The sequence below is a fragment of the Pezoporus flaviventris genome, unplaced genomic scaffold (genome assembly GCF_033815535.1).
Source record: "Pezoporus flaviventris isolate CSIRO_AGI_PZ_B2104156 unplaced genomic scaffold, CSIRO_AGI_Pfla_v1 ptg000021l, whole genome shotgun sequence".
Taxonomy (NCBI): domain Eukaryota; kingdom Metazoa; phylum Chordata; class Aves; order Psittaciformes; family Psittacidae; genus Pezoporus; species Pezoporus flaviventris.
In genome coordinates this window covers 8898715-8926098 of record NW_026892569.1, presented here as the reverse complement: position 1 = coordinate 8926098, position 27384 = coordinate 8898715, and the positions used below count along the sequence as shown (strand labels likewise).

The 27384-nt window shown below is 36.9% G+C and overlaps 1 protein-coding gene across 5 annotated transcripts in view; it reads left to right on the top strand.

Annotated features, from left to right (window-relative positions):
* ERC2 (ELKS/RAB6-interacting/CAST family member 2) overlaps positions 1–27384 on the top strand; it is a 501303-nt gene that overhangs the window by 11791 nt on the left and 462128 nt on the right. For all 5 annotated transcript variants that reach the window (XR_009743832.1, XR_009743831.1, XR_009743829.1 and 2 more), the window contains exon 2: positions 11787–12589. Coding sequence is in view for 1 of the 5 variants with exons in the window: in XM_061455881.1 (XP_061311865.1) it covers positions 11933–12589 (657 nt within the window). In the remaining 4 variants the exon portion in view is untranslated. The remainder of the gene's footprint in view (positions 1–11786; positions 12590–27384) is intronic.

Genomic DNA, 27384 nt, shown 5'->3' with positions numbered 1-27384 from the left:
GCAGAATTAAGAGATAATCTGCTAAATCACTTGCATTACTGACAGAGCCTGTAAATTCCTTGGAGATCATTGATCTAATGTGGTTGAGGCACAACCAGTTTCTTTTTGATGTGGTCCTGAAACATGTGCATACTCTTATAACCTAGTGAAGAGAACAGGGAGATGTTCTGCATGCTTTTCAGCTCTGATAGCTTCAAAGCATGCTGAATGCACAAATATGTGTAATATTAAAAAAAATGTAAACTGCATAGTAGATATTTAGGCTTGCTAAATTGTAAATATCCCAATATTTAAGTATTAAGAAAAATCTGGGAGTTACACAGGTAGTCTTAATAGTGGATCATATGACTATTCTGTTTTTTTCTTATGTGAATGGAAGCTTTGTATTAAAAAAAGTTTTTGCTTGCAAATATATAAGCTTGTATTTAATAACATTCATGTGAACAGACTTTGTGAGTTCAATCAAAAATACTCCATTGTGTAGAAGTATCTCAGATTATTTCTAAGGTAGGCTTATGAGTTTTAAATGCCTCTTAAAATGAAACGTATTACATTAATATAAATGACAGAATAGTCTTAAACATAGTTACTATGAAAACAGACAAATTTACAGGTCTAATGATAAACTCAGTTTCCTTTTATTTTCAGCTCCTAGGTTTTATTCCTGATTGAGTAATTGCAGTGTTTAATGTTTGTTTAGTGTACGTGTGTGTTACCAAGTAAACAGCCTTGTGTCTCAAAGACTGGTGTGAATGTTGACAGTATAGATGTTTGATGTTGGTTGAACATGTGTAATAAGTTTGTGGCCTTTTTGTTTATTTTGTTATTATCAAAATATTGCTGATGCATTGAAAGTGTGACTTTTCCTACTGTGAACTAAATTTGTAAGGAAATACTTGCTTGATACAATATTTTTTCTGTCATTTCTGAGCATGTGACTGACTATATTGTGTCTTGTGAATCTCTTATGGCCTTATTTACTATCATGTACAGCAGGGGGAAATAGATAATAGGTGTTGCACAGTGTTTACAGAAGTTTTTAATTTGAAGCAATGTCTTTAGTATAAGCACACATACGTAAAAACATTAAAAACATTCTTTTATGAAATAAAACTATAACTTTTATGAATCTCTTGTGTGATCTTCAAAAGTAATACAGATACGGTCTTCTCACAAGCTGAATTATAAGCGCTCTTTCTGCAACGTCTAAAGCATCAAGCAGCTTGCCATATTGGTTCCTCATTTCCAGATCTTTGGAGTGATTCTTAACACATTTTGCCTTCTTGGATGGTGGTATAACAGTTGATGTAACAAGCTTCTGCTGTAGTATTCGTGAGTAAGTGTTGCTTACACTCAGAATGGACTCTGTTAGTCCAGAGTATGTGAATAGAAAAAAATAAATACACATAATTATTCCATAAGAAAAATAGAGGTTTCTATCAGAATTGCAACTCAGTGTCATTAGCATAACAATTTAAATTTAGAAGTAACAGAAAGGACAATGGTCTTCCAGTTTTTGCTAGGAAACTTCCAGGTTTTCTTAGATCATGCTAATTTTAAGCTTTAACTTTGCAAAGTTAATTCAACACAAAGTGTTTCTGTAAACTGCTAGATAGTTATTTAAGTCAGGTGAATTTTGGCAACAGCAAAGCAAAAGTCTGATCCTTAGGAATAATTGTTAAAAGCATATACTGTTCTTCAGGATTACTTACGTTTTGGTTTTTTTTCCCAGAAGAAAGCTATTTTAGTAAAAACTTAAAGACAGTTAATTTTTTCATTGCCTGTTGTTGTTTAATAGGTACTAAACTAAGAGTACTGTTTGATGCCTTAGAATAATCCTCCACAAAAGACTGGACTTTGTAATTGTAGGCTTGTATTGATAAATGAGATTTCTTACTGAGAAAGAAATAAGAGGCAAGTGATTAACAGTTACAGGATGGAAGGTCCAATGAATACAGAGCTGGGTAAGGAATTTAGTAAGAGAGACCTGCATCCCTGCTAAGATTGAAATATTAGGAATTCTTTGGAAAGATGAAAGCTTGCCAAGACTTGAAATATCTGTGTATCCTGACAAGTCTAAGAAAAAAACCCTAGAGGTGCAGGCAGTGTTTTGAAATGTATGTGTTTCTACCCCTTGCTGTGATTAGCACCATTCGCCCTTCCTCCTCCAATGAAAATTGGGATTTTTACGTTAAAAATTGCAGCGGGATCAGGTGAATAGCAATACCGTGGAACAACTAGCTCTGGACTGTGACCTTTGATCAGTTTAACTGGGGGTATTTTACCTTGCAGGTTTGAAGCTCTTAACGACACTCTTAACGCTGGTGCTTAGTGTTTTAAACAAAGGATGATGCTAAGCGACCCTACTTCTGTTGATGGACCATTAAATCGGAATAAACTGGGATAGTGATAGTCTGCATTGGAAAAGAAGCTGCGTGCAGGTGGTACTTCTGCTTGCCCAGAATTGGCAGATACACTGCCCTATAGCTTTTTATAAAGACTCAGTGTGTTCTCTTGCAAAACCAATTAAATTAGATGTGATGGCTCTGCCATTGCTTGGCTATAAAAGCCTTTTTTAATGATCTGGCTTCAGGTCTTTAATGTTTGACACAGCATAAGAAAAATGAAATAAAATAAACCCTAAATTCTTGCCTCCCTTAGGAGAGGAGACTTTTGTCCCAAAGAGACTTTCTTTTGTCACATGCAGGAGTGTAGGAAAGAATTCCTTTAGTGGAAGTGTTGGAGATAAAATTGGTTTTTCAACAACAGAGACTTAACTTAGAAAATACAAAGTAATGGAGGTGTTGGTGAAGTTTTAATCTTACTTTCTTTTAAAGCATGTTTCTAATTAATATTATGCTTTTAAACTGTTTTGAAACAATTACACTGTCTCTAACTTTGTAATAAAGAGGAAAAAGTCAGTGCATTGGAAGAAGTACCTGTACTGGATGCTAGCCTTGTTTAAAACTGAAACTTGTATACAAGAGAATTAAGAAGGTATTGTTGACTCTTTGCCTAAATCTGCTGGAGCGTAATAGAATTGACAGTCCTGATAATTCAGTCAGAAGTGCTTTTTTTTTTTAATACTTTTTAATACTGCACTCTGAGCAAATATTTCCATTGCTGGAGTTTTCTGATTGCATGAGAAGTACTCATTACTGTCACTGTACCTGATGACATTAGAATGCCTGACAGCTTTATTTTCCACATATATTATTAGGATGCATATTCAACAGCCATTCCTATTTTCTCCTTCACATACCATTTCATTTTGTATGAAATGAAAATGAAAGACATGCATGTGTGATGAGCTGTTCCTGTGAGGTGAGAAATGCCCATAGTTTCATTTAGCATTGGTGGATGTTCAGGGACATGACCAACTTGAAAACAAACTTTGAAACTGACTTTATACACAGCTATGTATGTACTATTTTCATAACTAACTACAAGACAAAGCAGATAAATGAATGTTTATTGACAAGTAAATAGAAAATTTGTTGTACAGGCTGTAGCAAGACTTAGATTGACATTAGAAATCTGGATTCAGGACATTAAGGCACTTCAACTATGATGATTTTGTTTTTAAAGTTACGTATATTTTGTTTTTCAAACTTCTATGGAATAGTAGAATAATAGCCAGAAATAGGTGATTTTTCTTATGATTAAAACCAGGGGAGATAAGTAATTTGATTAGTCTGGTAAGACTAATAAGTATGAACAAATAATTACTTTGCTCTTCTAAAAAAACCAGTGCAGGTTTTGTACTAACCCTACATGAACCAGCATTTTGTTCATTCTTTTTTTTCTACTTTATTAAAACGAGACATGCCATGCTGCTCAGATTAATGAAGAAAGGGTGCGTACTGTACAATAAATTTTGGTTCTCTGTATCTAGTTTGCATCAGCTTGCTGTGTTGTTTCTTTCCACCCCCTCCGCATTGGCAGAGATAATAAACATGCAAAGAACAGAATGCTCTCTTTTATGAGGATGTGTTGAGCCGCTGTTAATGCAGTCGAAGAGCTAGGTGAAATGAAATATTTCTGGCTCTTGGTCACTACTTTAAATAGACCTGCATCCCTAGACTTCTGCATACAGGGGCATACAGAGATTTTTTTTTTTGTGACAGTATTAAAATGATTGTTTTAGTAAAATCCTTACTGTCTGCCAGGACGTGTTTATGGAACAGAACGTTTTCTGTAAATCTCACTTATGTAGTGGTGTCTCAAAATACAGGAAAGATGTGTCCTGGTGCAGACCTTTGTCTTCCACAGCATCTCTTATTTTATTTTCTTGCTTTCGGTTTATACCTGGGGAGCTGTATAGTACCAAAAAAAAAAAAAAGGATTGATAGTTTTCTCACTTAGCTGTCACTATGTGTTATCTGGGGAGGATAGCTGTAAGGAAGGGGTTCCTTTAAAGCTTTTTGTAGTATTACAGATGTTTGAGCTCTTGGCTGAGTGTTATTGTTGGCAAATAGTCGTGCAAAGATATTAAGTATTTGCCTAACAGTCAAATGTACTACTGACTAGGTGCTTCTGGCCAGAGAAGGAGGCACAGAAAGTCTAAATCAGGCCTGGACCCTCTGAGCATAGTTGTCAGGATTCTTTTTACCCTCTCTCTCCATCTTGGTGTCTGTCCTGGCCCAACTCTGTCTGCCTATGAAGATGGTGTAAAGAGTCAGTATGTAAAATTTATTGACACAAAGTCAGAAAGTTGCTCCATGCTCACATACTGGTCATCAGTTGATGACGAGGAAACAGTAACAGTGACCCTTATGAAACTGACAGGGTGCCCTAGTCTGAGGAAAAAAGCCAAACTAAACCAAACTCCAAAAAGTAAATCCCTAGTAAACAGAAGGAGGAAATCAAACCCCTAGTAAACAGAAGGAGGAAATCAAGTCAATTTATCCTTCACTAAAGGTGTTTGGCTGCTGTTTAATATGAGGAATAACTTCTGTACAGTCAAGATGATACTTCAGGATTAGTAGTGAATGTGCTTCCTGAGCACAGTGTGAATATTTGCTTGTGTTATGTTTTCTGTCATGGGAATATCTCATGAGGAAAGGTTTGTCTCTGGCTCTATATCTGGTTATTGAAAATTTCTGTTTCTTGGTGTTTTTCAGCATTCTTTGATTTGATGATCCTCTTCAGTAACATTGTTAAATCTGCTGTGAGATTAGCCCCACTGTGCTGTCTAGCACCTACCTGCTTGTTGGTGAAACCTCTAATGTGAAACTGGTGAGAACTTCGTATGCACTGTGGCTTTGTGCAGAATTGGTAGCAAAGTTTAAACTCTTACCTGTTTTTAGTGGTTTGGAATAACTGATCTGAAACTGCTGGGCAGCTTAGGCTCAGAGAGACATAGAATGTAACAACCTATTCTTCTGAATTGAATGAAGGAGGAATTTAATAATTTCATTAAAACTTATTCAGATACCACAGGCTTTTTTCTGGCAAGATATAGTTTCCTTTTTTCTTTCTGAACCATCTTGATGCACAGAGCTCAGGAAACTGGCAAGATAGCTTCCAGTCTGTTCTGAAGCTAAACTACAATGCCTCCACACAATTTTTTTGTTTTCCTGAAAAGATTGACAGATACAATGCAGAAAACTGTTTTTTGTAGAAGTATGTGACCAGTGAAAACCAGATCTGATGGGGTTCTGTGAAGACAGTGTTTGAATGAAACTATGATTATATGTAGAAGTAATGCATTTGGAAATTAAATTGAGTGAGACAGACCTTCTATTAGCATTGTATTAGAATCCTATGTTTTAAGTCTCCATAAAAATAGATAGTTAAAAGGCAAATAAAATTACAGTGTCAGAGACTTAAGTGATGTGGATAATGTGAATGTTATTGTCTGCAGAGTGCAGGTGATGAAGCAGAAATGTGGAAAGTAAGCTAAACCTAAGTTGGAACAGCCAGCAGGAGGTGTTTTAGTGTGGATTAGACTATTTCTTATTTGCTGGGATTTACGAGGTTGATGAAAGCATGGGTGTGTTTGGTCTGTCTGGCCTCTTCCCTCCTTCCCACTGAGAATGAATGCTTAGTTTTCTGGATCCTTTTATATCATTTTGTTTCAAAGGCAAAATGTTAAAGTTACAATCATAATGGTTAGTTTTTAAGTTGTACATCATGGACATTAAAAAGTATTTTTTTAAGTAAGAAAGTACTGGTGCAAGTAGATCAAGTGGGTTGGACCTATCCCAGGCACAGCTACAGGTTGAGCAGAGAAGAGATTCAGAGCAGGCCTGAGGAGAAGGACTGGGGGGTGTTGGTTCATGAGAAAATGAACATGAGCTGGCAGTGTTTGCTTGCAGCCCAGAAAGCCAACTGTATCCTGGGCTGCACCAGAAGGAGTGTGACCAGCAGGTCGAAGGAGGTGATCCTGCCCCTCTACTCTGCTCTCATGAGACCTCACTTGGAGTACTCTGTGCAGTTCTGGTGTCCTCAACATAAAAAGGACATGGAACTGTTGGAACAAGTCCAGAGGAGGGCCATGAGAATGATCAGGGACTGGAGCACCTTCCCTATGAAGACAGGCTGAGAAGTTGGGGCTGTTCAGCCTGGAGAAGAGAAGGCTGCGTGGAGACCTCATAGCAGCCTTCCAGTATCTGAAGGAGGCTTATGAGGATGCTGGAGAGGGACTCTTCATTAGGGACTGTAGTGATAGCACAAGGGGTAACGGGGTAAAACTTAAACAGTGGAAGTTTAGATTGGATATAAGGAAGAAGTTCTTTCCTGTTAAGGTGGTGAGGCACTGGAATGGGTTGTCCAGGGAAGTTGTGAATGCTCTATCCCTGGCGGTGTTCAAGGCCAGGTTGGGAAGAGCCTTGGGTGGCATAGTTTAGTGTGAGGTGTCCCTGCCCATGGCAGGGGGGTTGGAACTAGATGATCTTAAGGTCCTTTCCAACCCTTATTATTCTATGATTCTGTAAAGTAGATGAGCTTCTGCTCTTTCTCATATTTTCTAGATTTGCATTTTAAAACTCTAAATAACCTTTTGCAAGGAAAATGCAAGTGGGTTGGCAGCTTGTCCCAAACTAGACTGAATGAATCTGAGTAATTTTTTGTCTCACAAGTTTTTGGGGTTATAAAGGTTTCATGAGATGTATCTGAGCTCCTTGTGCTTCCAGCTGCAACATCTACAACTTCTGGGCTTCTGTCAAAAGGGAGGGTTGTTCCCTTTAGTTGTGGGTACTCTTGTTCTTGTCTGAACAGCTCTCCCATCCTACATAGATGAGATTCTTACGTTTCCACTGCCTTCCATTTATCTCCTTCTCTACCCCTTGCACTATGATGCATAAAGGTTATACTTTATTTCAGCAAAACCATCCTTGAAACATTCGGTGAGAAATGATTGCTTTACAGTAATAATTTCTGGATCATTCCCCCAATAATTGAAAGAGCAATATAAAATCAATTTAGTTTTCAAGATAGAATCATCTATATCTTACCTGCCCATTCCAAGTTTGACTAGAACGGCTCTGTGTCAGCAGGTTCTATGAGAAGATGGTAGAAGGGATCTCCTCTTTCTTTTTTTTCTACAGGCAGTAGATTATATGTGTGACAGTTGTTGAGGCCCTGAGGCTTATATTGCTTCTTCATGCCTCCAATTCCTGATATGTTGAGAAACTCTGTAAATCTTTCTGAAGTTAGAAAGGCTCTGTGTAAGCAGTGAAGAGTAGAAAATGATGTAGGTGTTATTCTCCCCTCTTCCATAAAGCAATAGTATATGGCTTCTCCTTTGCCTGAGATTTTTCACAGCCATAAAGGAAGGCTCAAGGTTTGTCCTTAAGATGTATAAACTCCCTAAAAGCACACATTCATATGCTTTCCTTTTTTTTTTTTAAGGTGTTCCAAGAGGGCCAGTGTGTATAATTGAGGTTGTAGAAGGTAATGAATTGCAAATGAAAACAGATAAACTGTAAGAAATTCTTACATCAGAATTTTCAGTTATTGGTCTGTGAGCTATCTTTAGGAGCTCGTGAAAGAAAGGAAACCAAGCATATTGTCAGTTTGCTTGCACTTTCTCCGTAGAGGTCTTGGAGGTCTCCATCTTGATTAGAATACTTTCAGGGGAAAATTAAAAATAATAATTGAAAATGCTGTGGATGTGGTAACACTTCTTTGGTGGTGTTTTAGTTCTCTTTTCCTGTTGCTTTCAGAATTTTCACAGGCTTATAAAAGTTAGTGTTAAATCAGTATTTGATGATGATAATGAAAATAAGGAAGTCCAGGGAGAAGTTAAATCTCCCTTTGGATGGGGGATAATGATTCCCTTTTTCAGTAGGGCTCATTGGTAAAGCATTGGAGTGTTAAAAGTGTTCTCTGCTTTGAGGGCTTCTCAAAACATAGCAAGTAGGCAAAAGAAGATGGAGTACAACTAATAAATTCTAAAAGGCAAAACAAATACTAAAAATATATATCAGAGGCATAAAGAAAAGGCTCAGTAGGATACTAAGTGACTCAAAGGAAGAAGCATAAATTACTTATTTATCAGAGTGGCTATGGAAAGGAAGAACAGTACTGAAATGACATAAGGGTATCTTGTACCTGTGTTTTTGAGGATCAACAAATCTGCACCAATCTCCACTACCTAGCTATGTATCATGTCTGCTTCATCTAAAAATACATGATTGTATCCAGTTTACATTTACATTGACCGTTTATAGTTACAGTTTTGTGTTTTTCACCAGGCCAGACTTGAGGAGGGAGGGAAGTGGAGACTTGTATCAGTCTGGAAGACAGTTGGTTTTGCTCGAGATCTGCTATGAGACAGTGGAAGGAAAATGATTTTCTCTCACCTCATCCGAGACCCTCATTGAAGGAACTATGAAACTTTCTCAGAAAACTAGAAATTCATGAGGGTGGATTCTTCAGAGTGTATTAGAAGTGATGTTATTTGCCCAGAGGATGGCTGGCACTTGAGAATTAGGATAAATAATTGCATTGTCCCCAGTCGCCATGATGAGATACAGTTTGATCAATGTATTGAAGTTGAGATGGCAGAAAAGTTGCACCAGTGTTTTGTGAAACAAGCTGTGGGTCATGTCTTGAGTGCTGGATGACAACTGAAAAGGGGGGTAGATTTGGATACTCATGTCAAAATTTGAAAGTACAAATCAGCAAGTTACATCTGGTTCCTTTCAATGTGTGCCCCTTGGGGCTGAATTCTGAAAGCTTTAAGAGGCTTTCATGGCTCAAGGAGTTGGATCAGGCTTTTGCCTCCAGTTAGGTGATCTTACAGTAGAAAAGATTTGCTAGAGCATAACTTTGTATCTGCCTTCGTACATAGTTAAAAACTACATTTTCTCACTGAAGTAGGTACCCCTGCCTTTGCTTTATGCATAGCCAGAATGTTTTTACATGGCAAAAATGGGTAATGTTTTATGACGGTATTACTGGTCTTGTTAATATAGTGTGTATGGAGCAATGTTAGCTTGTTTGATATATTTTGCCAGGGGTGATGTTTGCATTGAAATCAGATACTTTTAATGGAGCAGCCTGGGTGCAGTACAAAGAGTTTAGTGTTTCCAAATTATTGGTGTTGAATAAATACCACACTCGTATATTTTTGTCCAGCAGCCATAGTGGCACTGACATCAACATTGTGGTGTAGTGAAAGGCTGTCTTGTGATTCTTGACACAATACTTTTGTGACCTCTTGGGAAAGAGGTGAAAATTCATGAGAATGGCCACTGTTGATAAAAAGTAGTTGAAACACCTCATCTAATTCAGTAGCATTATTGTCGTGGTTTAAGCCCAGCCTGTAACTCTGAACCATGCAGCTGCACTCTCACCACCCCTCCCCCCCCTTTGTCCTCGCCCTGCTCCTGGAGGGATGGGGAGGAGAATCAAAAGAATGTAACTCCCGTGGGTTGAAATAAGAACAGTCCAGTAACTAAGGTATAACATAAACCACTTCTGCTGCCACCAATAATAATAATGATAAGGGAAATAACAAGGGAAGAGAATACAGCTGCTCACCACCTGCCGACTGATACCCAGCCCAACCTGAGCAGTGATCTAGCCCTTCTGGGTAACTGTCCCCAGTTTATATGCTGGGCATGATGTGCTGTGATGTAGAATACTCCTTTGGCTAGTTTGGGTCAGGTGTCCTGTCTGTGCTTCCTTCTGGCTTCCCCTCCTCCCTGGCAGAGCATGAGACTCAAAAAGTGCTTGGTTGGAGTAAACATTACTTAGTGACAAGTAAAAACATCTGTGTTACTGGTGCTGTTCCCCGGCTGAAAGTCAAAAACATAGCACTGCACCAGCTACTAAGAAGGAAAAAAATTACTGCTACTGCTGAACCCAGGACAATAATGGTAATTCAAATGAAACAAAAATGCTTTAAACTATGTTGGCTGTTAAACTTGATGAGAACATACAATATACCAAGCATTTCCTAGAATTAATGAGAGCCATGTGATGTATGATTGTGGAGGGAAAATGAGGGGTCATTGGAGAATGTGTCATGCTTTTTGTTTGCTGACATCATTGATATCCATAGTGGTTTACGCTAGTATCATTGGTAAGGCTTTAATGTGCTAGAGCTTATTAATAAATGACATCATATCATCCTTCTGCCTGTTCCTGCATCAGTGCTTTCTTTACAACAAATGTAGAACAGATGTTTTGCAGCTCTGGAAATAACATATCTATAGATAATGAGGCTGCCTTGAGGGTACAGTTAAAGATTACTGGATTTGACTGAATCCAACTTTTCTTCTTCTAGTTATCTTTGAAGTAAATGATACTAGATCTGGTTGATGACCATCAATTTACATAGTACCACAAATTGAAATGTTCAGACTTGTTAGAATAAAATCATTGGGCCTGCCTAACCCTAAAGCACTGTTTGTATGCTTATGCTATGTAAAGTTAATAAACTTACTTAAAACTTGGTAAATGTCTAACGATAATATTGAAGAATTTGAAAACTGAGCGTTGGTCCACATCTATCTGCTTGGTTAAATAAATTACAAATGTAGTTAAGTAATAATATGATACTCATAGGTAACAAAGAAAAAATTGTATTTCATGAGCACTCATTTTCTAAATGAAATACTAGATTAGTGTCATGCAGACTTTTCCTCAAGCTTATTAACAACAACTGTTAGCAAGCTAGTACTGAACAAATAATAGTGTGTTGTAATACATTAAAATTGTTCAGAAGGAAACATTCACTAAAATTATTTTAATTTTATTAATTTTTTTCACTAAACTCTCTTTGCTGGTTACGGCTGAACAATTGGAAACAAGCTTTCTTCAGCTTTTTTCCTATAAAAAAAAATCTTTATTAATCCAAACAAAAATTAAAACTCCTGCTGATTTCCCTATTCTGTGTTAATATTACTAGAGGATATAAAAAACTACTGAATTACTACTTCTGTGCTTTTGAAAATGTAATATCTTATTCTGGGTAGTTCTTTATGTTAACAACAGCTATTTGCTTTTTCTTAATGTAATTCCACATAGTTGTTTCAGTCCATTAACATATCAGGTAAAATATGTTTTTGGGCCCATGTTTGTTGCAGCATAAAGCTAATTAAACTAAGTAAAGATATTTTCTAGCAAGAATAAAATGAACATCTTTCTCTTAATAAAATTAGCTTGAGATGCATTTTTAAGTAGTCATCCTAAATACAAAATGTATACTAAACTTTATTTCTAAAGTAGTTATTTTAGGAAGTGGGTTACTTTATATTCTGATATATGCTGATTAATTGGAAAATAAGTTTACAAGATGCAAATTTACTTAACTTGATAATATCTCCTTTCAGGTCTCTGACTTCGGAGGAACAACAGATTTTTGTCTACTGGAAGAATGCAGTGAAACTGCCAACATTTCTAGCTGGAATTATAAATTTAATATTCAACTTTAGTGTTACTAATTTCTTACTAAATAGTACCTCAAAGTAGAAGAAAAATGTATGGAAGTGCAAGAACAATCAGCAACTTAGAAGGAAGTCCCTCTAGGTCTCCTCGTTTGCCAAGATCCCCTCGCCTGGGCCATAGGCGAACAAGTAGTGGAGGAGGAGGAGGAACAGGTAAGACGTTATCAATGGAAAACATCCAGTCCCTTAATGCAGCCTATGCAACATCTGGACCAATGTATCTGAGTGACCATGAAGGTGTAGCTTCTACTACTTTCCCAAAGGGCACAATGACTCTTGGAAGGGCTACAAATCGAGCTATGTATGGTGGTCGAGTCACAGCTATGGGGAGCAGTCCTAATATTGCTTCAGCTGGACTTTCACACACAGATGTCCTTTCTTATACTGATCAGCATGGAGGTCTGACCACATCTTCACACCATCACCACCATCAGGTTCCTTCTATGTTGAGACAGGTTAGGGATAGTACCATGTTAGATTTGCAGGCTCAGCTTAAGGAACTACAGAGGGAGAATGATCTTCTCAGAAAAGAACTAGACATTAAGGACAGCAAATTGGGATCCTCCATGAATAGCATCAAAACTTTCTGGAGTCCTGAGCTGAAGAAAGAAAGAGTACTGAGAAAAGAAGAAGCAGCCAGAATGTCAGTTCTTAAAGAACAAATGAGAGTTTCCCATGAAGAAAATCAGGTAAGTAATTCTGAAAGTTTTCCTGTTGATTTACAGTGAAGTACTTCATGTTTTGCTTATGGTACTGTATCGTGTGCTGGAACAAGTTTGTCATTTACAAGAAGAATTGTATATCTTGGTCTATCTGCCTCTGACTGCTAAACAGTAAGAAAGCACATTAATAAGAATCAAATGGGGTTATAATTTCTTTCACGTGACGTTCTTTTACATGGCTAAAGAGAATATTTATTTTGTCACTACCCTTTTTCTTATTTTTGAGACTGTCTAGTGCTTTTATTTTTTCCAGCAGCAGTCTTACTATACCTAGCAACCTTTCCTGGAGAGGTAAATGAGCCACCTCTGCAAGAGCATAAACATCCAAAAGCATGTTTTATATTAGCTGTATAGGGACTTAGCTCTCTTTTAAAGTTAAAAGAAAATACGATACTAAATCCCCATATGCAACCTTCTGTAATTCTATGTTACAGAATGAAGGGGAAGTTGTGTTTTCAGCAGTGTTTGAGACCTGTGTCTTAGAAAAGAGCATCCCGTAAATATGAATTTCAAATACTTTTATTTACAGCATAACAGTGTTTTCACTAAGTTATAAAAATATTATTGTAATCTGGATGAATAAAGCTATAAGCTTTGAGACTATGCTATTACACGAAGCTGTACAAAACAGTGGCACAGAATAGATGAAAAAAAAGCCCCCTCGTATTGCTGTTTCCACACACTTTTTGGCTGCTGGTTGTATTTTAAAGCTGCTTCTTTTAGACCATCTGTTAACTTTCCCCAGACAAAAACACAATCCTGTGTTTCTCTCACTTCCAGATTCCCAAGCTAAACTTCTTTGCTGGCAGGCAGCAACAACTGCAATTTTTAGTTTACTTCTGAGTTTGTGATCATCAGTGCTTCTTACCAAACTCCCCGCCTCCTAGGCATCACATGAACCTAAATAGCTATGGGACTAACAAGCCTTACATCAGTTACTTAAGTGGGAAACTGTCTCTTGATCCAGAATTCAGTGAAATGATTTATGATTTTCTTGTATAACTTGTGTATCGAGACTGACAGCAATAATACTTAATATTTACTTAGAGTAGGTGCACTAGGATGCACCTATTGTCAGAACCAACACTATCAGAAAGTCTAGTGAAGGTTCTGCCATTTAAAAGCTTAATGGTTAGTAAGAGTAGTAGTAGGAATATTCTAATATACACTGATTTTGCTAGCCTTTCTTACAGAAATGTCACATCAGAGTCTTGTGTTAGCATTTGGAATCTGAACTGGGTACTTAAGAGACTTTGTCACCTGCCAAATTAGTTATGTGTTTGTGTTGTGTTTGTGTGTTTTTTCTTCATCAAAGCTATTTTCTCATCTTGAGGGGAAAGTAAATGTGTAACTGTTCTGCGTCCTTGTATTCATTCATTCATTTCATAGAATGTTGTATCTTTTTATTTTTAACAAATGCTCTTATTTTCTTGTAAGTGTGAATCTAACAGAAGACAAAAAGAGCGTATTTTAACTTACCTGTTTATTTAGTATGAATCCTTACTGCATAGTAAGTTAATATAAATATTGGGTAGCCCAGTATTCAACTGCTAACAATATCCAAAAGTTCATAGAATAGACTTAGTATACAGTAGTACCTCCACCGATCCTTTATGATTCAGCTACATTTCTGTCTGCTTAGTAACTCTCAGTGGACTTTTCTTTGAATTAACCCAGCTGATTTTGGACCTGTATAAAATCCTGGTGACCACAGCCTCGTATAATAGTGAATCCCACAGCTTATCCTGTCATGTGAAGCACCATGGCTTTTCATTCGGTTTTCACTAGGCTTTGGTGGCTTTTGCTAGGGTTTCCTATTCCTTGTACTGGAAGAAATGTTGAAGAATTGATGTTGGGTGCTGGACTTGGTGCCACCTGTAATTTTGTTAGACACCATCATCACATCCCTCCATCAGCTATTTTCCAGGCAGGAGAATTTCAGCACGTGTGATAGTTCCTTTCATGAAAATGACATTCCTTTGATTCTTTTCTAAGTCTTTCTCAGATCTATCACTTTTGGTCTCCTCATCTCAAAAACCCAAAACCCAAAACAAACAGTTCATGTTTTTCGTAATACAGCTGTAAAATGGGTTATGCGTTGGTGTTAGTGTTTGCCCTTTTAGCCTCTGCCAGCAATTCCCAGCACTCAAGTTGTACTTTTTAGCTTTGGATTAACTTTTTCTTTACTGCTACTGAGCTAATATTTTAATGTAAGCGTTTATCATATTTGAAGAATCTCACCAGTGCTTATAATCAGCTTGGATCGCAGCTTGTTATACATGAAGGTAGGGTTATATTCAGTTGTCCATAACTTCACATAATCTCCCTTGAATTTCATCTGCTAGCCCTTGACTGCCTTATAAAATCCTTATTTGCTTCTGGCTCTCATCTTTACTGCCCCGCGTTACCTAAAATCATGAGGAAAATCAGTCGTCTTACTGTTCACCCTGTTCTCTGGGTTGCTTAGGTTATGTCAAGACAGCACAGAACCTATCCAGAGGTTCCAGTAAAACTCCACAGGGGTTCTTCTGTTGGTTTTCTGACTTGACCATGTGTTTTTATAATTTCCTCTCTTGTAATCAAATGTTTGTGCATGAAAGGACTATTCCTCTTATCTAATTGCTGCTTAGTTTTCTTGTGAGCATTTGGAGAGAGCCTTTCTGAAAGAATGGCTTTGGAAGTCCAAGCTGGTTTGTCAGCTAGTTAGTCTTATTCTTTCTAACCACTAATTCCAATTATAATTATCAAAAAGGTATAATTTTAAAGGTAAAAATAGGGGTTGGATCTATTACATCTATACTGAAGATTGATAGCTTTATCTCTCTGTGCCTGAAGATTAGTGATTTATGAAACTTCCTTTCTTAAATGGAGATTTTTCTTACTTAAACACTTAAAACTGCTTTCAGATTCCCTGTACCTGCTGAAATAGGCTTACAGCCAACTTCAGTAACTTCCAACAGACAGACTGTGGGGGGGGAGGGGGGAAGAGAGAAATAAGCAAATTATAAGTTTGATATTTTTATTGTGGTTTCTGGAAAAATGAGAACTATCAAAGAAAGTTATTTGTAAACTGTAAGAATTTTTTGTATTTTTAAAAGATCCTTGACTCTAAAATATAAGGGATATACGAGGAAAAATAAAACTAACACTCAATATGGATTTGATAAGAATAATGTGATCCTGCTCCGGCAGGGGATTGGACTAGATGATCTTCTGAGGTCTTTTCCAATCTCTGGCATACTGTGTAATGTCAAGCAAGTCTGTCTTCAAACAGGCTTTATGCATAAGAGAAACAGTTACACTTTTACATTAGGGAAACTTTTTGTTGTCTCAGATTTTCATTAGCAACCTGGTGGGAAGCATATGAGATGAAATTGCTGTTGTATGAATGCCTGATTGGAAGACTGTGTTAAAGTGAAGTGTACTTATCAGTGATTCACAGTGAAATTGGAACGATTTGTAGTGTGAGCTGGTAGGTATCAGTCATGTGTTTGAGGCTTTCATCAGTGTTCTGAATGGTGGGTGTGTTATGCACCCAGGTAATACCAAGCATGGAAGGGTTAAAATGTTCTGAAAAAGACACAATGAAAAATTAAATCAAATTTGGCAAATTGAACAAGTAGTCTGCTAAAATAGGATGTATTTCAACAGAAAACTCGTAAAATTAAACCTTTTGAGAGCAAAAAGAGACCCATGAAGTTTATGGACAGTAAACTTATGACAGTAAACATGGCTTGAACATCTTTTGGAGGTTAGTTTTAAAAGTATATGCTTTGAGCACCTGTTCTTTGATATTACAGGCCAAAGTTAGTTATCTTTTCCTTCTACATACTCTTTGTGACATACTTTCTCACAGCATGATTAGTAGTGTTCTATATATGGATTGATTTTATATATATATATATAGGAGCAGGAGGACTCTAAATGTTTTTAAACAACAAAGTGGTTCTTCATCTTGTAATCTTGCAACCTCTCAGATACTGTATTTTGTTTCCATGTAGATAGTTATCCTCTCTAATTTTGCTTCAATGTGTAATATAGAAGAGTTAACGTAGAGGGTTTCAATAGAGAGCAGAAGGCTACGAGGTGGAAAGAACTGGGAAGACACAAGGAATTATTCAGCAGTATTCATTCCCAGAATTGTTGCCTGTCTGTCAAAAACTGAGGGACAATTAGATTATCCATTTGGAGTAGGTGGTTCTAAGACAACATATTAATGTTTATCAGTTGACATGCTGCTTTTATGAGATTACAATGTCATAATTAGATTTACTGTGACACTTATAAACTGTAAATTCAGTTGCATGAAATAATGCCTTTTTTCACTTAGAAATGTCATTATTTAATATTACATAATTAATGCAAAAATGAATGGCTGCATGCAATGAACAGTGGTTCTTTTTTTCATGATATAGTTATGTTGTTGGAAATAACTGGTGAGGTTGATTTTTTTTTTTTTTTTTCCTTTCAGGAACCCATATAATTTTAAATTGTTTAATGTGTACTTTGCAAACATGATACATTTTGATCTTCTTTCGAAGTTTTGTTCCTGTCTTGATATTGCAGGAGGTTGTTTCTGATTAATGAGATGAAGAGAAAGGATAGAAAGGGTAGTGAATGGTTCCTCTGAGAGCCTTATAGTTCTGAATACAAAATGATTTCATGATTTTTTTAATACATCTATAGCAATATGAATAACTCAGATGCTTCAATTAACAGAATAGAGCTAATAAAATAATCAGTAGATAAAGGATATAGGTATTCATGAATTCAGAACTGAGTAGCTATTCAATTTTGTTTCATATGCTCTTGATTTTACTTTATGACAAGTAGAAGAGCAAATGAAAATAAGTACTGTGAAATTTTTCCCTTTTTGTATTAATTAACCAGTATTCGTAGTAAAATCTTGATCAGGCTAATGTATACATTTTTTGAAGACTGGAGGGGAAAAAAAAACCCAATAATCCCAAGCCAAACATACCAGATACTTATTTTGCTTTTTGATGCATCATACAAAACACCCTCTTTTAGTTATCTTGCTCCCTGTAAAAGAATTAGTAATGGCTATAACTTAATTTGTGGTAACTTTGCTGGCTTATCTGGGAACTACTCAGTGGACTTAAAAAATAATTAAAAATTACGTATATTATTTATATATATTTGTAAAACTATATAGTTGAAAATCATTATGTATTAATATAGGTTATTAATATAGATGTTCAAAGAAGCTGGCCACTTTCTAACTTTCCCTAACGGTTTCCCTGGCTGGGATCAACCCTGCATGCTTCCAAACTGGACAGGCAATTGCTTAGACTCTGCTGGCATCCTCTAAATGCAAGTCAAAGAAAGTTGAAGATCTGTTACTTCCTCACTCTGTCTACTGCTGAGACTATGATTAATATTTTTTTGAGATACTTTTTTTATTCCTGTTGAAATCCTGAAAGGTTGATCCTAGTGGAATATGCAGGTAGTTGCCAGCAATTGGGTCTTCAGTTTGAGTTCACAGATAACCATTTTCTTCCTTAATATATATCAAAGTATATATCTTTGGTGTATACTGCTTGCTAAGGTGGACCCCCCCCTCCTCCCCGCCCCTACTTCTAAATGCCGTGGGTGGTCTGAGGAGGTTTTGGGACTATAAATACCTTTCAGTGTGTCTCATTGTTTCTGTATAAATGTGTGCAACACCACAAATTTTGAAGCCTATTGTGAATATTTATGAAGTACAAGGTTACATACAAAAGGTAAAGCTGGTAACCTAAGAAATGGAAATGTTCTGTTTGTTTTATTATGCTTCCTGAGGTATATTACCATGTTAATAAAATAATAATAATATTAGCTGATAATTTTTAGTAAATGTCTTTTTTCAAGAAAACATAATCAATTTAAATACTTTGAACTAAAATTTAAAATATAGTATTTATGACCAGTGAAAGTCTCTTTTAAAGGTATTTTAATGCCAGTAAGTTCAGTGCACTCATTCACCTTATTTTCTGTTTTTCACTGTACTGTTGCTTTTTCTTTTTTCAGCCTTTTTTAATATTTCTTATGTCTTAAAAACTGCATGCGTACTTGTTGCTTTTTAACTTTATTTTGGATGTTTTCACTGTTTTCTTTGTTTAAATTCATGTACATTGATGGCAATTTAGGTAAGTGAAAAATATTTCATTTTTTTTTAAATGAAACAAAATGCTTAAGCATTTGAATGTGTGGAATAGATTAAACATTCATCCTAGAGCAGAACTTCATTATCTGAAGATGAAAGTATAACGAAGGAAAAGTATATCAGTATTTCTTTTTTCTAAATTTAAAAGTCTAAAATAGCAGGACTCTTCTGCTGGGGAATGACAGTATAGGTGGTGTGAAGCAGAATAAGCAAGCTGTGACAGAAGGGTGTGTTGTGGCATTTGTGCTGATGTTACTGATGATCAGGGAAGGCTGCTAGCTCTGTGGTGGGGAGTGGAAAGAGATAAGGAGGTGGCCATTATACTGTAGATATCGATGGAAATTTTGAGGAAGCAATAACTCAGAAGTGATTAAGGGTGAAAAGGGAATGTAGTTACTTTTAACTGTCTTTTAATTTTAATTTTTATTTTTGTTTTACATACCATGGGATTTCAAATGTGAAAAAGCTTGGTAAGTACTGAGCTAGAAAAAGAATAAGGGAAATGTGTCCCTGTAAGTGCACTCGTAATTGTTTAGTCTTGGCTGAAGTGTTTTGGTGGTGTTCTGGTTTAGATGATACCTATTCATACATTATATAGTAGAAACTAATAGTTTAAGCTGTATGGAAATGATATCATGTGTTAATAGTGTCTTGGAAAGGACACTAATAGCTATCTTTTTGTGTGGTTTTGAGGTATAAAAAGATCTGAGGAAAGAAAACATTGCTTTTTTTTTAATTTTTTAACTGTTCACCCCAGCATTTGCAAAACAAGGAGCTGATTTGTAGCCTCTACGATGTGCTGTGTGTAACTGTCAGCTGAAGCAGTACTATTATTGTATGTAAAATAAGGTCCTTTATTCATTGTGTTGGAAATAGAAAGTTTTTGAGAAACTGATTTATACTTTTAAACTTAAAAAAATATGAGCAAAATACCTACTATAGTCAGTTGGGGCACCTTCTTTTGGTCATCTTTTTTGGTGTGGGGTTTTTTATTTTTTTAAGTGCAGGCTGTTGTCACTGGCACAATTGGGAATTACTGAAGTAACAAAAAAAAAAATAGTTGTATCTTCAAGTCGTAGAATGAGTGTTTAATGAGTGTCAGTGAGTGTTCTTTATCAAGAAGCATAATGAGATCAGTCATGTTTTAGGGAAAGATGGATTGACTCTGTAGCTGAAACAGCTTTCCAATAAAGGGTGTTTGGAACTGTAAAATGCTCTATGACTCAGAATTGTGTGCTCATCATCTTTGAACATATTCATATCCTTAGCTGACATTTGATGGTATTTCCCTGAGATAGCGCAAAAAGTGCTGTTGCTTCTGTGTTTTGAGGTTTTTTTGCCCTGTGATGGTTGTTATCATCTACTGCATAAAACTTGAAGTATTGCATGTAGAGTTTTGTGAAAGGCTGTAGGTTTATTACTTGGTACTTTAGCTGAATTTAGTAATTTCATCCTGTCTGTTAAATGTCACTTCCAACTTCAGATGGATACTGCATTCTACATTCCCCATTCTGATGTGCTTTGAAGCACAGTTCTGTTGTTCAACAGGGATTGTTTGTTGCTGTGTGATTGAAACCCTTTGTACAGAAGCCAGGATTCTGTCAGGATCTTGGAGATGATCAGTTATAAAAATGTAGATCTAGCAGGAAATAAGTTGGAATAAAATTGCCTTTTAAGTTATCCTTTCTTTAGGCTTGTAGCACTACTTGAATGTATTCCTTCAGTATATACTGGTAAGCCACACTTGAAGTGTGGCAGCCTCTGCTTTTTGCTTCCTGCTGCCTTAAAATAGGGATCAGTCCAGAGCAGGCATTCTAGCAGGGTACCTTATGCTGTCATTAACATCAAGTAGGTGGGAGAGAGGTGATAGTATTGTATATAAACAAGTTTGAGTTTTGTTAGAGTTGGAGCTATTGGATACATTACATAGTAAACTACTTGACAACACAGGAACTTATTTTGAAAGCAAGGCTGACAAAGCATAAATAAAGTCTCCTGAAGAAGTTAACGAAACATTTGATCTCATAAATAATAGGTTTTTTTTGCAGATATCATACATAATTGGTGGATAAAGAGCTGGCTAGATGGCTGCACACAAAGAGTTGTGGTCAGTGGCTCAATGTCCAGCTGGAGACCAGTAATGAGTGGTGTCCCTCAGGGATCGGTGTTGGGTCCGGTCTTGTTCAACATCTTTGTCGCTGACATGGACAGTGGGATTGAGTGCGCCCTCAGCAAGTTTGCCAATGACACCAAGCTGTGTGGTTCAGTTGATACCCTGGAGGGAAGGAATGCCATCCAGAGGGACCTTGACACGCTTGTGAGGTGGGCTGATGCCAACCTCATGAAGTTTAACCATGACAAGTGCAAGGTCCTACACCTGGGTCAGAGCAATCCCAGGCACAGCTACAGGTTGGGCAGGGAAGAGATTCAGAGCAGCCCTGTGGAGAAGGACTTGGGGGTGTTGGTCGATGAGAAAATGAACATGAGCCAGCTTCAGTGTGCGCTTGCAGCCCAGAAAGCCAACCGTATCCTGGGCTGCATCAAGAGGAGCGTGAGCAGCAGGTCGAAGGAGGTGATCCTGCCCCTTTACTCTGCCCTTGTGAGACCTAACCTGGAGTATTGTGTGCAGTTCTGGTGTCCTCAACATAAAAAGGACATAGAACTGTTGGAACAAGTCTAGAGAAGGGCCACGAGGACGATCAGGGGACTGGAGCACCTCCCGTATGAAGACAGGCTGAGAAAGTTGGGGCTGTTCAGCGTGGAGGAGAGAAGGCTGCGTGGAGACCTCATAGCAGCCTTCCAGTATCTGAAGGGGGCCTATAGGGATGCTGGGGAGGGACTCTTCATTAGGGACTGTAGTGATAGGACAAGGGGTAATGGGTTAAAACTTAAACAGGGGAACTTTAGATTGGATATAAGGAGGAAATTCTTTCCTGTTAAGGTGGTGAGGCACTGGAATGGGTTGCCCAGGGAGGTAGTGAATGCTCCATCCCTGGTGGTGTTCAAGACCAGGTTGGACAAGGCCTTGGGTGGCATGGTTTAGTGTGAGGTGTCCCTGCCCATGGCAGGGGGGTTGGAACTTGGTGACCTTAAGGTCCTTTCCAACCCTAACTGTTCTATGATTCTATAATATATGAAACTGTATCCTTGGTGAGTTTCTTTACTTGTGATTGTGATGGAGCCTGCAGATGGTTTGTTTGTTTTTTTTTTTTTAGTTTATTTATTCATTCCTCTATTAGCTTCTGTAAACTGATTTCTTTCCTGCCTTTAAACCTTGGGTCTTATAGTTAATCTGAAAAAACTGCTGGAAAAGACTTCAGATTTTTCCATCATCTGAAGTGGGGGAGAGAAATAGTAGGAAGTGCTGGGGGAAAAAGAGTACTAGAAAGAAAACTCATTCCTTTCTCATTATATGTTTTTAGTCCTTACTATTTCAGACATTTTCCTTCATTTTGGCCTTTTCCTCTTGAATTTTATAAGAGCTGTCCCTGGTTTATCTATCAGGCGGTTGATCATGCCATATACTATTAGCCTGCAGTAGGCAACTCTGTCGTCTAGGTTATTAATGGCAAACCACAACCCTTTCAGCTGTGCTGCAAAGCACTATATTCCTTATTTGTTGGGTGACATGGTTTAGTCTGAGGTGTCCCTGCCCATGGCAGGGGAGTTGGAACTAGATGACCTTAAGGTCCTTTCCAACCCTAACTATTCTATGGTTCTATTTTACATGTGTATAATTTGAAGATGAACTTGTGTGACACTTCGTAACCTTTCTCTACACTGCTATGTTTCTGTGTTCTTAAGATGAATTTCAGATCGTTGTGTTGGGGTGAGGGAAATGTTATGATGGTGACTTAAGCTGTTGGTTGCTGATTTGGATTTCTTCTGGATTTTTGCATGTCTAGGAGTTAGTTTGTTAATATCACATGGGGTGAGGTTCTGGCTTTACCTGTTATTTCTTGTGTTAAAGGTGTCTTGTCATTCCCAACTATAGAACTTTGTATCTCCCTGGTGCCAGAGAGTCAGTTGTAAAAGCTGTCATATTGAAAGATACGATTTGCAATTTGAATTTATTGCTAGAATACATGCCAGTTGAGTTAGCAAAGAAACTAGCATTCAGGAGCCCTTGATATTTTTTTTTAGAGGATAACTTTGGTTCAAATTGGATTGTAAGTAGCAGGAGAAAATAGCTCTTGAGTTTAGTAATTTTAAAATATTTGGCCTGTGGGATAGGGAAATAGTACTTTTTTAATTTCCATAAGCATCCGCCACAATTTAGTTACAGGTCTTACTCTTGATGCTTGAAGATGATACACAAAGCTCAGAAAACACATGTGAAAAGAAGGCAGTAGATTTCATGTGAAGTGTCCTTCAAAACCTGCAGGGAAAGGAATAAATGATGTTTTGGACAAAAGTAAATTCCTGAGGCAAATAAATGTAGGTATTTTAGTGTTAGAAATTCAGAGAACTCTGAGTTCTTGTAAGGTAATCTCTATTCCAGTTCCATCTATAATTGAATGAGAGTGTGAGGTCTCTACCACATCCCATTTCTGTAGAAGAAAACCGAAGGTTAGGAGAAACTAGGGAAAAAAGCATAATACACATTGGGATTCAGCTTCAGAGCAGCAGCAAGACCTGAATGAAGGTCTGCTGTTTGCACAGACTCAGGTTTTTTGTTTGACTACAGTATTAATTGTACAGGGCACAATTCTCACTGCAGAATCCATGGTCAAATAGAAAGAAAACCAACACAAATAAGTAGGGAGTTGTGCTTTAAGAATTAAATACTTTCTATGTATTTTGATTTAAATTGTGTGAACTGATGTTGTGTAGCTCTTTCAATTTATATGCAGAAAGACTGAAAGAATAGTCCTGTTAGTGTGAATTGTTTTCTCTGTTTGATACTAACTTCAGGTAGCTAATACATAAAATGTAATGTTCCAAATGAATTCAGTGAAGAAATGCTTAAATGTGGTGGTATGGTGTTCTTGCTGGATACAGTAGAAGGTGGAGGCGAAATAGTGGGTTGCTATTTAAGTCTTGCTATAACAAAGCATTAATAAAATGTTTCAATCCAAACTTGAAAATGACTGTTTGAAATCAGTGGTTTGTGATAAAAGTCAACTGGTCTATTAACATATATTTGCAATTATACATGTACATATGTATGCATAAAAAAATTTACATATGCCGGGACATTCAGAAAGCTTTGCATTCATTCATCATATAAAGTTCCTTCTCTATGTCATAAGTTTGTACTGTTCTGAGTGATAGAATCTAAGCTGTATCTGTTTTATGAGGGAAACCAAAATTCCTAATTGACCTTTATTCTACAGACCAAATTGTATTTCTTTCCATGCTATTCTGAAAATGTACCTGCTTGTCAGCACAGCTTTCTGGAGTATGGAGTAATTTTTACCTAGGTGAAATACATTTTAAGTAAAGGTTTGTACTGAGTTTGCTGACATAAATGCATCTAGGTACACATTATATTGTCTTCCTTGATGTATATTGTAAAAAACCGAAATGAACCAACAGCCCTTTTATATTTCTGGAGATAGCATTGCCATGAATATTACGATATACCACCAGTCTGATATTGCAGTATTCTGGAAATCTGAACTTTTTCCAATGAATTTGTGCTCAAAATGACATTGCGTTGTATGCAAGCACAAGTTTTACTAGAATGTTTCTGATCCTTATGAGATATGCCATAACTTTTAATCATTGGTAAACAGCAGCTGCTTAGAAGGCAGTCAACCTCTTGTGGATAATGGAGGTGTGGGGTTTTTTTTCCAATTTTAGATTATTATTTTAGTATGTTTATTGTTCTGTTTGTAACATATAGCTCATATGTTCTTAGTTTGGCTGAAATATGGAAATGAATAGGCTGCATAATTGCATAACTGCACATGAATAATCTAGTACTTTCCTTACGTTAGAGAGACTTCTGTCTTCAGATTCCCTAGTGCAGTTAAAGAAGAGAGCAGGGAACTAGAGTGGAAAGCACAAAAGGTGCTTAAGAAAGCAAACCTGGGCATTCTTCATCCTGTTCAGGCAGTTCCTCCTCTGGACAGGGAAAGCTGTCAGAATGAGAATTTGAGCAGTTAGACAATAATCAGGGTAGGCTTTTCCACCTGAATGCATGGCATTTTCTTGACTTCAGGACTCCAGAATGAACAAGCAGTGCTAATCTGGCAAAGTCCAAGAAAAATTATTTCTAAATAATATTTTAGAAAAACATTTGTTTTCTTAAATAGATAGAATCGTAAAATGTGAATTGAAGCCATAAGGAATAAAGATTCTATGTTAAATAGGTAGGGCATCATTCTTTTTGGAACTCTGATCTTCTAGAAAGCAGTGCTTTGCTGTGTGAGGTGGTGCCATCAATAGCGAAGTATAGAATGTAAAGTCAGAAGGAAGATTTTGTAAATTTACACGAGAACAACTATCTTTGGGAATACTTTATATATATATATATATATATATATATATAGATAGGTAGAGATATATATATGTTTTCTTTCATGTCACAGTGGTCTCAGAAGAAAATTGATGCAGTTGCAAACTCTATGTGAAAACTGATGGTTCCAAAACCTAAGGTGTTTTTTCTCGCATGTGTTCAGTTGAGTCATATTGTTTCCAAAAAAATGAGGTAGAATCTACTCATTATTACATCTATATATTAAAAATATATTAAAATTCTTGGTCCCATATTTATGAAGTTTTTCATGGCAAGTTGTGTTATTACAGATTTTTTTTTTTTAGCACATCTCAATTAAAACAAAAAACAAACTCAAGAAACAAACATAAAAAACCAAACCAAAACATTTAAGAGAAGTAGTCTGGAAATAAGAAGGCATTTTTGCCTTACATCAAATTGGTCCCAACTTCTGTTAGCATTCTGTATGGTTATGTTTTTCCTTCCCCCCTCCCCGCAACTGTCTTTGTCTGCGTTTGCTGTGTGTATCTCCTAGTTTTGGAGAATGGGGTTCTTGTCTAGCTGGCATTGTTTATTTCAGGGTTAGTTTTTCAGCCCTCCTGTGGGTGCTAGGTTATCGAAGATTTGTGAAACTTGGCATTGTAATTGTGCCTTTTCGAAAGAATATTCCATTGTGTGTGAAATTTCCATCTTTATGTTCTGATGAAGGTTTACTCGAAAAGTTTCATGGAATTGTTTTACCTTTTGAACATCCATTAGGAATGGGTGATTCAGCTCATAGAGTTTTGTTTAGGGACTGCTTCACTGAAGGTTCATTTATTTCAAATTTTACTCCTTGTCTCTTGTGACTGTGTTTCCCCACTATTTTAATACCCAAACCTGAAAGTTTACTCGCTTTGACAAATGCGTGTTGCTTAATGTCTTTTGACCTTCGCCATCTCATCCTTCTGCAGGACTTTGGATCTTAGTGGGAGGGGTCGCAGAGCACTTACTAAGTCACTTGATGTTTGAGCTAGTGAGCAATCTCACACATTCTTCTCCTGCTGTCTTTCCCAGTTGTTGTCATTAGAAATTGTATGTCAGCATAATGTACTACATCAGGGACAAAATGTTTGATTTTTTTTTTTTTTTTTTCTTTTTCACTTGGGTTAATTTTCTGCTCTCATCTAGCCATGTGATGGTGTAAAGCAGGCAGAGGTTTGAGTGGCCAAGAGCAGGAGGTGCAGATAGGATCTCAAATTCTGGCAGCAGCTCAGATTCTGCTGCTGAATCTCTACTACTGAGTCTTGACTGCCTCTGGCACTTAAGAAATTTCATGAAAGAATGCTTGAGAATCTGGATTACACTGCAGTCTTTGTGTTAGATAGACCTCAGTGGGTACAGAGAATAATATTTAGATTACTTTAGGTATTCTGTACTTGCATAATCACATCATGAGAAAATGGTGAATAGTGATACTCTTGTGACTGCAGTGTACATCACAATTTGCTGTTGAGTTCCATTCTTTTTGGCAAGTCAGTAGAGCATTTTAGCTCTGAATGTCATCTTTGGTGTTTGCTCAGAAAATTTTCTTTTTACATGCCCATAAATACTTTTTTTTATTCTATCTTGATATAATCTGAAGGGTTGGATTTTTTCAGTGGCTCAATTAAAATTAGTCTTTCCCTGCTACCATGGGAATATTTGGGTGGTGGCTTTTCTTCTTCCTCCCCCCCCCCCCCAGCTTAATAGTGTCTACAACAAAATTAGTTCTTTCAGCTTTGATAGCTTATTTTCCTCATGTTTTTTTCTAGAAAAAAGTAACCCTCCAGTTATGATAATTGTCTGAACCGATGAGGTATTGTAAAATGTGCAGAAAGTTTTTAATGTGAAAAATCTAGTAAATATCTTTTATGAAGTATGTATCCTTTTCCTCTCATTTTATTGTTTGATTCTTTTTTACCGGATGGTAGAGAATTCTGGAAAACACATAACAGGGTTTGCTGCTGTTCTTGTTTTTAATTCAGCTCCAAAAGGCTACTGGGAGGATTATGTGCAGTCAAAGAATGAGTCAATTTGTGTAAACTCCTTATTTATACCATTTACACATTGAGTATTACCCTGCCCTTTTCTCTTGTGCTGTTCAGCTGTGACTTTGCATTTTCTTTGACTTCT